Here is an 18,090-nt window from a genome sequence, read left to right on the forward strand (position 1 = left end):
TTTCAGGGGGGAGGGGGGGTGCAGATACCTGTCAAAGACAGGTATTTACACCCACTTCCGGGCATAGACTCCCATGGGAGTCTATGCCTCTTCCTGTCCCTGCGCGCTGTCTGCTGGGACACACACGGGTCCCAGAGACAGCGCGGACAATTCCTATTGCGCTGCGCAACTCGCGCATGCGCAGTAGGGAACCAGGAAGTGAAGCCGCTTCGCTTCACTTCCTGATTCCCTCACCTAGAATGGTGGCGGCAGCAGCCGAGAGCCGAGCGATTGATCGGCCTCGGCATCGCTGGACCCCGGGACAGGTGAGTGTCCATTTATTAAAAGTCAGCAGCTGCAGTATTTGTAGCTGCTGGCTTTTAATATTTTTTTCCGCAGTGCAGTCCCGCTTTAAATGACAATTGCACGGTCATGCTACATTGTAACCATGTAAAATTTTATCATTTTCTTCACACAAATAGAGCTTTCTTTTGGTGGTATTTAATCACTGCTGGGTTTTTGATTTTTTCCCCCCCCAAAAAAAAAATAAAAAATACTGAAGATTTTGAAAAAAAATAAAAGTCTCTTAGTTTCTGTCAGTAAATTTTGTTAATAAGTAATTTTTCGCCTTCACTGATGGGCGCTGATGAAGCGGCACTGATGGGCAAGGATAGGCTGCACTGATGGGCACTGATCAGATGGCACTTATGGGCACTGATGAGGCAGCACAAATATGCCACACTTATGGGAACTGATGAGCACTGATAGGTGGCACTGGTAGGCACAGATACGCGGTACTGATGGGCATTGATGGGTGGCATTGATGCGCAGCAGTGATAGCCAGCACTGACTGGCATCACTAATTGTATTGGTTGCTGGCACTGGTGGGCAATTACTGCTGGGCACTCACTGCTAGCACTGCGGGTGCGCTAGATGTCCTCTGTGAGGAGATGCCGCTGATCCGCCCTCCTCTCCACACACTGTCAGTGTGAGGCGAGGAGAGCCAATTACCGGCATCTCTGTGTTTACATATGACCGGCTGTGATTGGACACAGCCGATCACATGGTTAAAGAGATCCCTTTACAGAGATCAGGGTCACGGCGTGTCCTAACAACAGAGTGTGGCCGCGATCGCTGCACCCCCCCGGGGGCACTCAAGAGCTGCCGTTGTGGGTGGATATCATAGGATGGTGCCCAGAACGAGAGCCGCACCGTCCCGCCTTCATTTGACTGTGGGTGGGCAGCAAGTGGTTAAAGCGATTTTTTTTTTTTTCTATAAAAATAACAAAGACTTTAAAAACATGTTATACTTACCTGCTCTGTGCGGTGGTTTTGTACAGAGCAGCCTGGATCCTCCTCTTCTCAGGTCCCTCTTCTGTGATCCTGGCATCAGCCAATCAGGAGAGAGATTCTCAGATGGCCGAAGAACTCGTGGACATCACTGGATCAAGATGGGGGTCTGGTAAGTATTAGGGAGGCTGCTGCACACATTAGGCTTTTTGTCTTAATGCATAGAATGCATTAAAATAAAAAAAAATCTTCTGACTTTTCAACACCTTTAATGGTTTGAATATGAGAACTTATAAGGCATACTTTCCTAAAACATAATGTGCACACACCAATGACAGTGTGGGAGACATGTTGGCATCTTTGCCTTGGGTGCCAGACTTAATACTGTACAGACTGACATTAGTTGAAAGAGGACATAACTTGTTAGTAATGCCTAATTACTTGCCATAAGAAATAAATATACAACGGTCATGGGACTTCATTTTTATCCTTACCGTTCCTGTGGGACTTTCAAAAATGCCAACTTTCCCGGCCTCTAGCACACGGTACAGCTCTGACATGAACTGCTCCTGGATGGGATACGGAGGAAAGGGAAAAGGGAACTTCGGGGCTGTGGTCTCAGAGGATACATCCATTCCTTAAAAATGAAAAAAAGTAACCAATGCCTGTAATAAAATAGAAAAAAAGAGTAATTAGCAATTTTTTATTTTATTTTATTTTGCTCTTTGTGAAAGAGCCAGCATTTTTACCACACTGCTTATAAATACACTCACATTCAGTGGCAAGACAATGTTCATCTTTCACATGCAACCAAGATTCAGGCACTTGCTGAAGTACACAATTCCGATGACAACTAAAAGAGAATCAGGACATGCTGGGTCCAAAGAAACAAAGCAAGGCAAAACGCAGCCTTTGAACTACCTGGTGTCCTGTTCAGCTAGAATAAATGGAAGTTTGCTAAAATGCAGTTAGCATGCACATCAAATGTAGGAAAACAATGTTAATGAGTTCATTTTCTAAAAGCCAATAGACTGCGCACTTTTTATTTGCCTTTAGGCTCAGTTCATATTGGTGCGATGCGAGAACCCTGTGAATCCACTACTGTTCCCGCATCGTACCCGACTCGCAGGCAGTTCACACTGCCATATGCCAACTTCTGGGAGTGTCAATACAAAGTTATTGACACCCCCATTTCAGTTTACCTATATCGCAGTGCGAACTATGAATTCGGACAGGAATCGCATTGCATGGGTGTTCAATCCGATTCTGTTTGGACCAAAAAAAGGGTCCTGTGCAAGTTTGGTCCGAATGCGATGCAAATTCAGCCATACAATCTGTATGGCTGAGTTCGCATCGCACAGATATCGCATGAGATTTGCACTGCAGTGTGCTGCAAATCACATCCGATGTCGGACAGCACACCAGTATGAACCGAGCCTTAGAAAATGAACACCAGTGATCAACATGAGCCCTAAACCAGCTGAACACATTCCTGGTGTAACAAACAGGTATGCAAAGTCTTACAGTCGGCTTTCTTTAGAAAGCAGTCCAAGTAGAAAAGCCTGTCCTATAACAATGTGCAGCAGAAAGGGACCTTTGCTCACTGTGTAGAAGCAGTGGTCTTTCTGTAGAGGTCCGACACATACCCATTCATCAGCTTTGAGTGCTCTAGTTCTGATCCAGTAAGGAGCATATAGGACTTCTGTAGATAGACCACTGCTACCACCAGTGCTGCCAATCAGTGCCCACCACTGCCGCCAATCAGTGCGGCATATTAGAAATTAAGAAAAAGTAGTTTGTTTTTTTGTAAAAAATAAAAAACCCAGCAGTGATTAAATACCACCAAAAGAGCTCTATTTGTGTGAAGAAAATGATTAAAACTGAATGTGGTTACAGTGTTGCATGACTGCGCAATTGTCAAAGTACGACAGCGCTGACAGCTGAAAAATGGCCTGGGCAGGAAGGGGGTGAAAGTGCCCTGTATTGAAGTGAGTAAACAGCAGCCCGACTAGCAAAGTCTGTGCCCTGCCAGCATGCTGCAGGAAAGGTCCCTTGTTCTACATGGGAAAGCAGCAGTCTCTCTGCAGATGTCCAGCTTGCTCCCTGAAAGGACAGAGCTAGAGCTCTCTAATACCAGGAAGCTTGAGCTGTATTGATCTCAGATTCAGCAGGGGGGCATATGTTGAACCTCTGCAGAGAGCGAATGGATTCCAAATGGAAAGCAAGGGCCCCACTTTGCAGCTGCTGGCAGGCTGTGGCTGTTTTTCCAAATGCAATACACTAAACGCCTTTTTGTCATGATGCACCTGGAACATACAGGATTTTGCTGATTTAAACGAAATGTTAATTTGGGTTTTAATGGAGTGGCAGGAGAGTGCAAGGAATGAGTGTATGTGCACCTGAAGATGGCGGCAGTAAAAATGTAATATTACAGTTTACCAGTCCTAAGATGTGGTGGCCACGTTCGTTTTCATCTGATGATCCTGCCAGTAACATACTTCCTGTCCTAGGGTGCCAAAGTTTATTTGCCGGACTGTATGGAAAAGCATCATAGATACCCTTAGGCAAAAAGTGTGTTAGGACTATAGGACACCCCTTCCCGATCTTCATAACATAAGGGGCAGGTAATCTGTAGTCTATAGAGGAGACCTCAGCAGGGCTGACAATAATGCTTGAGGTTTCAGTGCAGCAGAGGCACAGAGCAAGGGAACACACAAGCTTAATGGATTTCTGGCAAGGATAAACAAATTCCACATCTTTTTCTTGTTTATTTTGTGCTGAAAGTGTGAGATCTTCCATCTTATTGATCTCTTCCACTTTATATAGCCAGCACCCGACAGTTGGGGGTTATGAGTTTTTCCATTTGAGAGGGATACAGGAGGTCCCAGAGTTACGAACCTCCGACTTACGAACGGCAGGTGGCGCCGGCGGGCACGCCGGAAAACATTGGAAGACGCCGTTCTGCGAATATGCGTCCGAATTACGAACAAACCTGTTCGTAACTCGGGGACTGCCTGTACATGCCTTAATAGCATTTAGCAGATGTGGTAAAATTGATTTCTTATATTTTTAGCTGGAATATTCGCAACATGTAATAAGAAAAAGGCCAGATCGTCCAGAATCTCGTAGTCAGTGAATTTTTGGACAATGTTCCCAACTTTCCTCCAGTATGATGCCATCTTTGGGCATAACCAAAAGATGTGTAGCATTGTGCCCCACTGCATCTCCAGCCCTGATGCTTTCCTAGCCAATATCTCGGCTTTGTTTATTTGTGTGGCCCAGACGTGACATCATAACGTCCCGCTCGGGCCTCCAAGGATCATAGAGAATGCCGGGGACCATCTGTTTCTCTATGCCTCTCTGTGCCAGCCGATTTGTTCTCTGGGTTCCCGATCGCATGGGAGAGCCCGGAGAAGCACCTGAGGGCGACGGGCTCTACCATAGCGACGGGCTCCCCAAGAGCGACTGGCTCTCCCACCTGAGGGCGACGGACTCACCCATCGCCGCTTAGAATCAAGTGGCTGAACAGCCACTATGATCATTCTTATTGTGCTCAGAAACGCCGGCTCTAAAAAACGATATCTGGATGATGCCTGTAGCTGCATGCACCATTCAGATATTTTCACTGAAAACCAAGGACGTCATATGACCTTTGGCAGTATGGAACTGGATAAACAAGCATAAACATGCACCAAAAAAATTCAAGTTAGGACAGCACGTGAGAGAGTGGCTCCACCCACTAGGAAACAGGAAACACAAACTCCACCACATTTTCAAAGGAGGCTTCTCCCCACAGCTCATCATTTGTAGTACAGTAGTAGAGTACCTCCAGCCCAAGCTGGAACACAATCATAATATGGTTAACCACAGCATATATTTTTATATATACATTATAAACACGAAGGGCGGGTATTTTTCTATCCTGAGACTCCTTGAAAACAAGCTACCGGTAAGTCTAACTTGAATTTTCCCTTATCGTCTTTCAGGACAGTACATGAGAGGATAATCAAGACTTACCAACTAGGGAGGGACAACAGCCTGCAGGACCTTTCTGCCAAAAGCCTGATCACCAGCTGACAGAAGATCCAGTCTCTAAATGACGGACGAACGTTAGATAACTTGGCCACGTGGCCGCCTTACAAATTTAGTAGGGGTGGCACCAGCTTTTTCTGCCCATGTGGTGGCTAGAGCTCTAGTAGAGTGTGCTTGTATTCCCAGCGGAGGAGACAAACCCATTTCAGAATAAGCTTCTGAAATAGCCAATCTTATTCATCTGGCAATTGATCCCTTTGATGCTTGATGTCCCTTTCTGCTGCCAGAAAACAGAACAAATAAAGAGTCTGAAGACCTAAAGTCCCTTGTTATTTCCAAGTAATGTGATAAAATTCTTCTTACATCTAAATTATGGAATCATGCTTCCGTACTTCCTGAAGGATTTGAACAAAAAGTTGGCAGGACGATTTGCTGCGATCTGTTATGAACTGACGCCACCATTGGCAAAAACCCCGGATCTGTTTTAAGCACAATCTTGTGAGGGTAAATCAACATAAAGGGCTCTTTAACTGAAAGGGCATGTAGTTCACCAATTGTTCTCACAGTCTTAACTCCAACTAAGAAAACTGTCTTAAGAGTCAAATTCCTTAATGAGATTGTCTGTAACAGTTCAAAAGGATCTTTTGCGAGTGCTTGCAAAACTACTGACAGGTCCCATTTTGGAAAATGTTTAGTAGGAACTGGTCTGTACCTAGTAAGTGACCTAAAGAATCTCATAACCAAGGGAACTGCGGAAAAAGGTTGTTCCAGGTATACTCCCAGGACAGCCACTTACACTTTAAAGAGGAAGTAAACCCTGATGAGTTTACTTCCTCTTTCATTCCCTGCAAAGGTAAAGCATAATGGACTACTATGCATCGCATAGTAGTCCATTATGTGTCACTTACCTGAAACAGGAGCCAGCGATGTCACCGCTGTCCCCTGTAGTCCGGCGCATCCATCTTCTCGGTGGGTCTCGCCGCTTCACCGATGTCATTCGGCGAAGCCGCGATGACGTCACTCTCGCACATGCGCACGGGAGCCGCTTATATCGCTGTTGGCGGCGCGCTCAGTACGCCTGAGCGCCGCTGTCTACGGCACATGCGCCGTAGACAGCGGTGCCTGTCTTTCGGTAAATATCTCCTAAACCGTATAGGTTTAGGAGATATTTCTTGGACCTACAGGTAAGCCTTAATCTAGGCTTACCTGTAGGTCAAAGTGTGTTGTAAGGGTTTACAACCACTTTAAGAGTGATAATTGCAAAACCTCTGTCCACTCCATTTTGTAGAAATTCCAAAATTGACACAAATTTCCTCTAAGGTTCGGTTTGCCGAACGACATCAAAAGTTGTAGACTCTCCAAACTTTAGCGTAGGTATCACTTTCTTTCTACTGGCGAGTTAAGTGGAAACTAGACAACCCTTGTTTTTTTAACAGCTGCTCCTCAGATACCAAGAGGTGAGTCTGGCTACATCTGGATGATATACTGGGACTTAAAGTAGTAAGTCCTGTCTGAGGGGAAGCTGACAGAATGGTTTGATCGACATTTGTAGAATGGAGGAAAACCAGGCCCTTTTTGGCCAGAACAGAGTGACCAAGATTACTGACAGCATTTCCTTTTGTATTTTCCTCAATACCAGAGGTATTAGCTGAAAAGGATGGAAGGCGTAGCCCAGGTGAAAGTTCTAGGGATGCGCAAGGGCATCTATCCCCATCAATACGCTGTCTCGGTGCAGAGAGAAGAACTGAAGGAGCTGATTAATGTGAATATTTCCGGATTCAGGCTCCACTCTGCTTCCTGAATTTTTTGTCTGCTCAAGAAGTCTGCTACTCTGTTTAGCGTACCCTTGAGATGCACTGCTGACAGGGAGAGTAAATGCTTTTCTGCCCACTCCAGAATCTCTGATGACAGTAGTAGAAGAGTCCCGCTCCTTGTGCCCCTCCGCTTGTTCAGGTATGCCATGGAGGTGGCATTGTCTGAAAGGATCTGCACATGGGACCCTTGGAGGCTTGGAGAGAAGGCAGCTAAAGCTAGAGCGACTGCTCTTAACTCCCTCCAGTTTGATGACCTTCCTGGTTCGGCTTGGTACCAAACTCCCTGTGCTATGTTTTGACCCCAGTGGGCACCCATTCCCAACTGCTGGCGTCTGTCTGACCCTTATTTCTGTCTGGAAGGACCAGAGTAGGCCCCTTGACAGAACAGTCTGACTTCTCCACAACCAAAGAGTCCTCTTTACTCTGGTGGGAAGCTTTACCTTTGTGTCTAAGGTTTCTGAACTGTGATCCCAAACTCTTAAGAGAAAACTCTGAAGGGGCGTGAAATGGAGTCTTGCCCATTGGAGGGCCAGCATAGTTGAGGTCAAGGTTCCCATGACTGACATAATCCTTCTGATTGATACCTCCTAATTTGTCTGAAGGCTACCTACTACACTTAAGGCTTTTTCTTTATTTCTTCTCTTCTGGAAGGAAAACCCTCTGCTCTACAGAGTCTATCACATAACCTAGAAATTGAACGCTTTGTGCTGGATTGAAATTAGATTTTTGAATGTTCACAATCCAGCTCAAGGCCTCCAGATGACTGCGGGCCTTGTCCAGGTTTACCTGCAACTTCTCTCTGGAAGGGGCAAAGAATAGGAGGTCGTCCAGATAAGAGACGACCGCTATTCCCTGCAGCCGGAGGGGAGCTAGGGCTTCTGCCATAATCTTGGTAAATATTCAGGGGGCAGAAGAAAGACCAAAATGGGAGGGCCCTGAATTGAAGATGCAGCACTTCCTTCCTCATATTTATTGCCAGCCTGAGGTATTTTTGAGACTGAGGAACATGTGAGGTACATGTAGGTACGCATCACTTAAGTAGATCGATGCCATGAAGCATCCCTTGACTAAGATTTCTTACGGACAAAGATGGAGTCCATGCAGGATCGCCTGTATTGGATTGATCTGTTTAACGGTTTCAAATGGAGGATGAGGCAAAAGCTTCCTGATGGTTTCCTTATCAGGAAAATATGGAAATAAAAACCATGGAAACGTTCCTCTGGAGACACCTGAACCACAACACCGTTGCATCAATTCCCCTAACAGGTTCTTCATGGCTAGGGCCTTTGTAGTGTTCTTTGACAGGTCTTTTACACAGCATCTCTCTGGAGGAAGGTCCAAAAGTTCCATTTTGTACCCCTGGGCCAGCATGTCCAAAATAAAAGTTTTTTTTGTCATGTTTTCCCAAAGAGCAAGGAATTTTTGGAGCCTTCCTCCCATCGGCAAAACAAAGTCGTGTTTTATTGGCTGGCGTAGAAGGATTGAAAAGGACCAATTCCTTCTCTTTTCTTGGGGCCTGTTACCCTGCTCCGGATTTTTTTGAGGTTGAAAAAACCTCTCCAGATCAGGACCCAGTAAGAGATCCCCCAAAAATGGAACTCCACACAATTTATTTTTTGGAATCTGCATCCCCAGGCCGTGTTTTCAGCCGTAGAGCACTCCTAGCCGAATTAAAGCGGGGTTCCACCCTAAAGTGGAACGTCCGCTCATCGGAACCCTCTAAGATTAGTATTTGCACCCGCTTCCGGGCATAGACTCCCATGGGACACACGGGTCCCAGAGACAGCGCGGACCATTCCCATTCCGCTGCGCGACTCGCACATGCGCAGTAGGGAACTGGGAAGTGAAGCCGCAATGCTTCACTTCCTGATTCCCTCACCGAGAATGGTGGCGGCAGCAGCCGAGCGAACAATCGGCCTCGGCTGCCGACATTGCACAGATGTAGTATTTATAGCTGCTGGCTTTTAATTTTTTTTTTTCCAGTGGACTCCCTCTTTAAGGCCCCGGATCTGGCTGACATCCTTATTGATTCTGCAGAGGCATCAGAAATATAAGCTTCAACTGCTGTTAGAGTTGGAAAGGAATCCAGAATCTACTGTTCGGGTGAATCCACTATAATGTGTGCTTTTAGCTGATTCGGCCAGAACTCCATATTTCTAGAGACGCAGGTGGTAGCCATAGCCGGTTTAAGATTTCCCATAATGGATTGCCAGGTTTTTTTACGTTGCTGATCCATCCGCTTGTCCATGGCATCCTTCAGAATACCCATGTCCTCAAATGCCAAATCAGTTGATCTGGACACTTCAGAAAAAGCTGCATCTAATTTTCGAACTTTGTTCCAAAGTGACTCTGGGTCTTCATTAAATGGAAAACGCCTCTCATGAGCTCTTGGGAAAAAGGGTATTTTCTCTGGATCAGCCCATTCCTTCTTAATGTTCTCCGAGATTACCGAATGTACAGGTAAAGTGTGCCTTTTTGCTTCACTAAACCCTGCGTACATTCGATCATGTAGTGATAAATCTTTTTCCTTCCTCTAATCCCAATGTTGCATATATTGCTTGCAACAGACTGTCTACTTGCTCGAAGGACAGTTTGTATCTTGAAGGTGCATCCTCTGCCTCTTTCTCCTCCTCCTCCTCCTCCTCTTCCCTGGACTGCGAGGGGAAACGTTCCCTTTGAGTAGGAGGGCCAGCCTCTACCATTGGGATCAATTGTGAGACTTGAGAGGGGTCTGAGGTAGTTGCTTGACTCAGGGATGGTGTTGCAAGAGAAGAGCGAAAAGCTTGAATGGTAGCATCTAGCTCTTTCTTAACTGATGCAATTATTACGCTGCATGCGGAAGAAGCCTCTTCTTTGACTAAGGAGTCAATGCAGAGCTGACATAAAAGTCTTCTTCTAACCCTCTATCAATTTTGTCTTAGCCCTTGTACACACGGTCGGAGATTCCGACAACCAAATCCGTCGGATTTTGTTCGAAAATGTTGCATACACACGGTCGGACAAAGTTGTCGGAAAATCCGACGTGATTACGTTATTTCGTTACGACGGGACTACGTTCACGCTAGTAGCCAATATCTTTGGTGTAGGAATTTGATCTGAGCATGCGTGGCACTTTGTCCGATCGGAATTCTCTACACAAGATCGGAGTATGTCCAATCGGAGCATTTTGTCAGAAAATTTTACCAACAAGTTGGAAAACTTGGTCCGTCGGATACTCCGATGGAAACAGTCCGATTTAGACCACACACAGTAGGAATCTCCGAGGCTTACATGAGGGGCATCTCTTTTTGATAGCTGGCTCAGAGCTCTTATCCTGCCAGAAAAAAAAAAAAGACAAAAAGAGAAAACACCAATCCCAGTGAGTCAAAGCTTCCTCCTAACAGGCTCACCACAGGTGCACAGGCAGAACATAAGACAACTCCCTGTGCCCAGACAAGCCCCAGCCACCAAGGGGGGTGGGGGGGAACTTTGTGAGAGAGGCACCATAGTGAATAGGGTAGACTCCCCATACCCTCTTACCTGGGCCTTGCTGGTGCCTGTGCCTGTCCCACTCGCTGCTGCCACAGAATCCATAGTGGTGCTGCTTCCGTTCGGTGGCTGCCAAGCGGCAGTTCCTTAATCCAAAGACACCGCTGCCAGACTATAGGCACCAGGACTGCTCCTCCCTTCTTTCCCTGCGCCCTTGACGTCAGAAATAAATTACTATGCGCCTGTTCCCAGCGCCACCCCCTTGCCAGATACCTCACTTCCGGCCGAGACTCTACTCTGCCTCCACTAAGATGGCGGCGTCCTGTAATGCTGTCATGCAGTTTAAAAGACCCCCCCGAACAGCTGCCGCCGTCTAAGGAGCGGCTCCAGCAACAGTCCTGCTCTCTTTGAGTTGAAAGGGAAAAAAGGAGCCCACTTACCAGCTACCCTCTGGCACGGTGGTGTAAGGAGCAGACTCTAACACCATAAGAGACCCTGGCTCCTACTAGGTGTTCCCTTCCTGGAGGAAACACAAAAAAACTGATGAGCTGTGGGGAGAAGCCTCCTTTTAAAATGTGAAGAAGTTTGTGTTTCCAGTTTCCTAGCGGGTGGAGCTATTTCATGTGCTGTCCTGAAAGACAATAAGGGAAAAGGGATTTTCTAAAGCTGTGTTTTTCTGTCGGCTCCTGGCACAAAGATTCGGGGTATATGTCCATGTGCATGAGGCCTAAGCTTTGTACAATACTGCACTTAAAAGGTCTGTGCTCACACTTATACAACAAAGAAAGTTACAAATCTAAAACCCCCAGATCTTGTATAAAATCCTATAGAATTTCTCTTTAATACTAAGAGCCCTTTCACACCCACAGCGCCCGGGCGTCGGTGGTAAAGCAGCACTTTACCGTGGTTTTAGCAGCGCACTTTTAATCACCGGAAAAAAGTGTTAAAAACGGCGGCAAAGTGCCGCTTTGCCTGTGTTTTGGCGGCGCTGCCCATTGATTTCAATGGGCAAGGGCGCTTTAGGAGCGGTGTATACACCTCTCCTAAACAGAAGCTGCTTGCCGGACTTTTTTTCGTCCTGCCAGCGCACCGCTCCAGTGTGAAAGAAAGGCCCTTTACAGGTGCTATTTTTAGCGCTATAGTACCTGTAAAGCACCCTAGTGTGAAAGGGGTCTAACAAAAATATATATAGATAACCAGAAGACAGCATTTCCTTGTAGACATGCAATGAGTTAAGCAATAAGGCTACTTTCACACTGAGGCGCTTTACAGGCGCTAGATCGCTAAAAATACCACCAGAAAAGCACCTGTAAAGCGCCTCTTACTCCAGTGTGAAAGACAGATTGCTTTCACACTGTAGCGTTGTTCTGGCAGGACGCTAAAAAAAAAGGCCTACAAGCAGCATCTTTGAGGTGCTGTAGGAGCGGTGCATACACCGCTCCTAAAGCGCCCCCTGTCTATTGAAATCAATGGGCAGCGCTGCCGAAGCACCGATAAAGCGCAGTTTTGCGCGTGCTTTTAACCCTCTTTTTTCAGCCATTAGCGGGGTTAAAAGCACCACGCTAGCGGCCGAAAGTCGCACCAAAAACTACGGTAAATTGCTGCTAAAAATAGCGCCACTTTACCGCCGACGCCCGCCCCTGTGTGAAAGTGCCCTAAGAGAGGCTTTACCTAACATGCATTTAGACAGGCACACTCTATTTTTTTTTCAAGCATCTTTTTATGTATCTCCTTCAGTTTCTGCTGCCATTGTTCTCCAATAGCATGGACTTTGGTATATACCAGAGAAGTACAGAGAATCCGTGAGCTTTCCTGTAGTGATAGATGGCAGCTGTCAGTGTACCTCAATAGTGGCGGTAAAGGATATAAAATGAAGGAACAGTCTGTATCACAATGACCATTCTCATATGATGTTTTCAGAAGACCAGTTTAGCATCTTTGAGAAAATGGGTTGACTTATGAAAACTTCAGAGATAATATAGTAAAATCAGCAATGCATGTGCCTGCAACATATACCGTAAGGAATGACATATTATGCATTAGAATAAAACACATGAAATAAACTCATGAAAAATAGCAATTCAAAATACTGTATATACATATGAATTATAACCACAGGGAAAATGATTTAGATAAAGTATCAGAAAGTCCCAGTGCTGCTCTTTTTCACGAGTAGTTTAACCCCCGTGCTTAAGCTTCACATCTGTGTTCCGCCAGTTTGTGATTCACCACCACCTTCTAAAGTTTGCACCACAAAGCAATGATTAAAACACTTCAAATATATGCCTGGATTTGTTGTTCCTTTTGTAGAGGTATGCCACGGGTTTCACAACAATTATACCAATATTTATTACACAAGTCTCCACCTTTCAGTGATCTTTAATCCTCATAGAAATAAAAATGACCATCATTTTCAATAGACACTTTTAATAGAAACTCTGCTGAAAAAAGTTATTTAAAACTCGGTTCAAAACCCCCTATTCCAATAAGCTACCATTATTATATTAGCTTAAAAACTGTAGTATGTAAACATCATAACTGCAGAATACAGAGAAAATATTCAATATTTATTACAAAATGGAAAATGAAAAGAAAAATAGAAATACATTTTTAATAAAAAAAAAAAAAAATTAAAGATTAAAATTAAAAATCTTCAATGAAACAATTGATATTAATATTAGCCTAAAAATGCTACAAGGAAAAGTCATAACTATTAAATATTTATTACAAAATGGACAATGAAAAAAATATGGCATTAAAAAAAAAAAATTATAAATCAGTCCAATTTTAAATTAAAACAAAGAAAATTCATACTGGAGGGTTTGAGAATGGCCATGAGAAACAACTTTTTTGGCATAAACACCATTACTATAGACAAATAAAGTTATGGGTATGGGTAACAAATATGCTCCAAGTGTGGCCAATATATTCCATAACAAGTGGGAGAAAGAGGACATTTTTGGACGCTATTGGCCACATATATCAATCTACAAAAGATTTATAGATGATATATTAAATTGTATGGAAAAGGAATCAGGAAGAACTAAACAAAAATTCGTAAAATATATAGGCACAAATGACTATGGCATGAAGTTTACAGTGAATGTACACCAAAGTGATATTCATTTTCTCGATTTGGAAATTTTCTAAGAATGGGAACCAGCTGAACACTTGGACACACTTCAAGACACCGATAGAAATGGTTATATCTAGAGATGCACCAATGCCACTTTTCTGACACAGAGTACCAATACTTGACATGATGAGGTGTCAGAAAAGTGGCATTGGTGCATCCCTAGATATAACCATTGTCCAACTGTTCAGCTACATGATGTACTCGCCGATAACAATTACCGATACCTGATTTTGGTGACCATTTAAAAAAAATAAAAAAAAATTACACCTTTTCGCCATAATATGAGGAATTGAAACGCAGTCAAAAAGACATTATGAAAGAAAATATGTTTATTTGCTGGTCACAAAGCTGTTAAAGCACAAATTACACAGAACATGTTATATAAAAATAATGTCAATGTCATCAATGACATGTCATGTACATTGCAAGTTCACAATGTTTAGACATGAGGAGAAGCAAGAACAGTACAGTACCATGTTAGGTAGTTGATGTAAGCTAGTAGTACTGTACCGCAATGACCAGCCGCAGGACACATAAGTAGGAAGCAAGCAACAGTTAGAAATAGAGAAGAGCACTCACCGGCCGCCATGAGGGGACATGTTGTAAGGAGGACGCTCGCCATGTGGGGCAGCCATGTAGCAGACGCAGGAGCAGCAGCAAAAACACATGTCATGAGGGAAACAGCACTCACCGCCATGTGAAGAGGCTGGAACCTTATCCAGTTCCCGAGCTCCGCCCAAGCTGACGTCACGTCCGGTATCAGTGAATTTTCACGAGTACCGAAACCCCCGAAAATGGCAAGTATCGGCGCATCCCTAGTTATATCCCTTCTAGTAGTTGCCATCATCCCCAGTGGAAAAGAGCCATACCCAAAGGCCAATTTATTAGGATTAGGCGTAACTGTGACTTTATGAAGGATTATTCCGCACGAACAGATATATTAATTGAAAGATTTGTAAATAACATTTATGCAAGGAAAGAATTGGAGCACACTAGGGATAAAGTAGGGAGTTTAGAAATTATACTCAAATAAAAACAAAAAAAGAGCAAAATGAGGTATCCATTACAGGATTTAATACGGAATACAGAGTCCTGGAGGAAATTGTAAAGAAAAATTGGCCAATTATCTGTAATGACCCTCAACTAAGTAACATTGTGCCATCTAAACCAATGTTTATTTATAGACGAGCGAGGAGAATTAGAGACAGTGTAGAAAAAAAAAAAAAAAATGTACCTGACCCACCTAAGAAAATGGTAAACTTCTTTGATCAAAAAGGTTTCTACAGGTGTAGTAAAACTTGTAGAACCACCAAAAAAGGAACCAGAAAATAACAGAATATCTAACACAACTATGCAAAAATACAAGATAGACAAACTCATAACGTGTTGCAGCACACATGTAACCTATGTGTTGGAGTGCAGCTGTGGGTTGCAATACGTAGGGAGATTAACGAGAAAACTCTCTATTAGGATAGGTGAGCATATTAAGAACATAAAGAAGGGATTCAGACAACAGTATTTCAACAGTATTTCACAACACTTTAGGATAAAAACATAATAGGGACCCACAGTACCTTAAATGTTATGCTATAGACAAAAATAGACCAAAACTGGAGAAATTCAAATCTGCGAAGGAAGATTTAACGTAATGAAACTCATTGGATATTCAATATGGACACAATGAAACCGAATGGGTTAAATGTGGAATTAGATATCAATTGTTTCCTTTTTAAATTGTATTATATTTATTTTCATTATTTTGATATATTTTTATTTTAATATTTTCTCTTTATTATTATTTATTTTTTTACCTTTATTTTAATCTTATTGTTTAATTTTTAGTATTTTTTTAATTTAAATTTTCATTGTCGATTTTGTAATAAATATTGAATATTTTCAAGTACCATAAATACTATTTTCAAGTTTTCATAACCAGTGCCGTGGTTATGACGTTTCCATATAACATTTTTAACCACTTCCCACCCGTCAGGCTTCATATGACATCCTTGACTTTGAGCGGGGATATCTGAATTCAGGTATCGTCTTTAAGGCTGGGTTCACACTGAAGCGATGCGGGAATGCCACGAATCCGCGGCGGGTTCCCGCCATCGCATGCCTCCCGCCGGCAGTTCACACTGCCCTATGCGGACTGCTGGGAGTGTCAGTGAAACTTTAATGACACCCCCAGATCAGTTCGCATATCGCAGTGCGATCTGCAAACTCGGACGATTCTGCTGCGGACCAAAAAAAAAGGGTCCTGTGCGAGTTTCTTGGCGGGTGCGATGCAAATTCAGCCATACTATCAGTATGGCTGAACTCGCATCGCACAGAGATCAGATGTGATTTGCACTGCAGTGCGGTGCGAATCACATCCGGTTCTCCTAGCCGCAGCAGTGTGAACCCAGCCTAAGAGCCAGCAATTCCCTACACCATGAGAATGATCATAGCAGCTGTTCAGCCACTTGATTGTTCTTATGGGTGGCGAGAGGGGACCCCCCCCCCTCCGTTGCTTCTACCGACTCACCCCTGCCATCGGTGAGTCAGAGAACGGATCCGCTGGCCCCGGATGTTGACCATACAGATTTCCGGCGGACCAGATGGTCCCCAGTCTCTCTATGATCATTTGGAGGCTGGGCGCAATGTTAGGTCTGCACGCCCAGCCTCTGCATTCAAACAAATGGCGCCGTCTCTGCTGGGAAGCCGAGATCATGTTTTTTATTTCAGGCTTCCCAGACAGAAAAAAAAAAGTGTCAAAGTAAAAAAATAAAAGTAAAATTAACAAAAAAAAAAAAAAAAATGTAAGTGCCCCGTCCCCATGTGCTCGCACGCAGAAGCGAACGAATGCGTAAGTCACGCCCACCTATGTAAACGGTGTTCAAATCACACATGTGAGGTATCGCCGTGAACGTCAGAGCAAGAGAAATAATTCTAGCCCTAGACCTCGTCTGTAACTCAAAACATGTAACCAGCAAACAATTTTAATGTGTCTCCTATGGGGATTTTTAAGTACCGAAGTTTGGCGCCATTCCACGAGCGTGTTCAATTTTGAAACATGACATGTTAGGTATGTATTTACTCGCCTTAACTTCATCTTTCACATTATGCAAAAAAATTGGGCTAACTTTACTGTTTGTTTTTTTAAGCATGAAATTTTTTTTCCCAAAAAAACGCATTTGTAAAATTTTTACATGTAGGAGAGAAATGTCAGAATTGGCCTGGGTGGCACGTGGTTAAGCTAATATAATAACGGTAGTATATTGGGATAGGGGGTTTTCAACTGAGTTTGAAATAAAGTTTTAACCAGAGTTTCTATTATTAAAAATGTAAAAAAGGTCTATTCAGTCATTTCCTGTGGCCTAAATAAGTCACCTATCAAAAGGTAGCGAATGAAGAAAGGGGGGTGCAACTACAGTGACCAAATGATGTCATATTGTAGAGTACAAGATTTCCTATCATTTGAGCCCAGTCTTTTGCACAAAGAGTTAATCCATCTCTGAGCAATCCTCTTTTATTGTTCAGCGAGATAAATCTTGACAAACAGAGAAAAACTTCCTCAAATCCTCCCCCTTGCTGTGAGTGACAGGTGATTTCCATATCTCGTGCACTAGCCTAAGAGACATGCATTATTTTTTAATTCCCTTCCACTCCTTTCTTCTGCTGCTCTGGCAGAATTGGATGTTCCACACCTCAGCATAATTGGACATGCTGAAGTCATGTGGTTACTTTCCTGTCTTTTCACTGGATGTTAGAGATCAATGCAGAAGTTCAGTGTAATAAATACACAGGAGAAAATACATATTGACAAGGGGAGTGTAGAGGTGGTCGGAGAGTCTACTGACATCACAACTCCACCCACCGAGCTCCAGACAACAGACCCACCCACAGAATATGCAGTTTTTCGGGTCTCATAACAGACAGAGGGGAGACATTTGACAGGTAAAGATACATGCAGGAGGCATGTTTATCCTAATATCCTAGATAGCCCCTATGGCAGTAGTTTAGAAAGGACGATATTGGGTTTACATCAATTTTAAGGAAGGGGCGAATAGGAAGTCAATAAGCAAAAAGAAGGGCAAATAGTACCAGTAACCAAAATGGCGGAAATCGCACTTCCGGTTCCGCTGAAAAAACGTTTGGCTAAATAAAATTAAAACAACGGCATAAATACCATAAGCATGTTACGCCGTGTAAATTGATACCCAACATGTCACGCTTCAAAATTGCACCCGCTCGTGGAATGGTGACACACTTTTACCCTTAAAAATCTCCATAGGAAATGTTTTAAAAAAAAATGTACAGGTTGCATGTTTTGAGTTACAAAGTAGGTCTAATGCTAGAATTATTGCTCTCACTCATCGTGGCGATACCTCA

At 43.7% G+C, this 18,090-nt stretch overlaps 1 protein-coding gene across 1 annotated transcript in view; it reads right to left on the reverse strand.

Annotated features, from left to right (window-relative positions):
* The window catches only part of DDX11 (DEAD/H-box helicase 11), a 161,131-nt gene that overhangs the window by 139,621 nt on the left and 3,420 nt on the right, over nucleotides 1-18,090 (reverse strand). The window contains exon 2 of the mRNA XM_077468971.1: nucleotides 1,764-1,934. Within this exon, the coding sequence (XP_077325097.1) occupies nucleotides 1,764-1,904 (141 nt within the window). The 5' untranslated portion in view covers nucleotides 1,905-1,934. The remainder of the gene's footprint in view (nucleotides 1-1,763; nucleotides 1,935-18,090) is intronic.

Source organism: Lithobates pipiens, unplaced genomic scaffold (assembly GCF_037356315.1).
Source record: "Lithobates pipiens isolate NorthernLeopardFrog02 unplaced genomic scaffold, aLitPip1_a1.2 Scaffold_8, whole genome shotgun sequence".
NCBI classification, from domain to species: domain Eukaryota; kingdom Metazoa; phylum Chordata; class Amphibia; order Anura; family Ranidae; genus Lithobates; species Lithobates pipiens.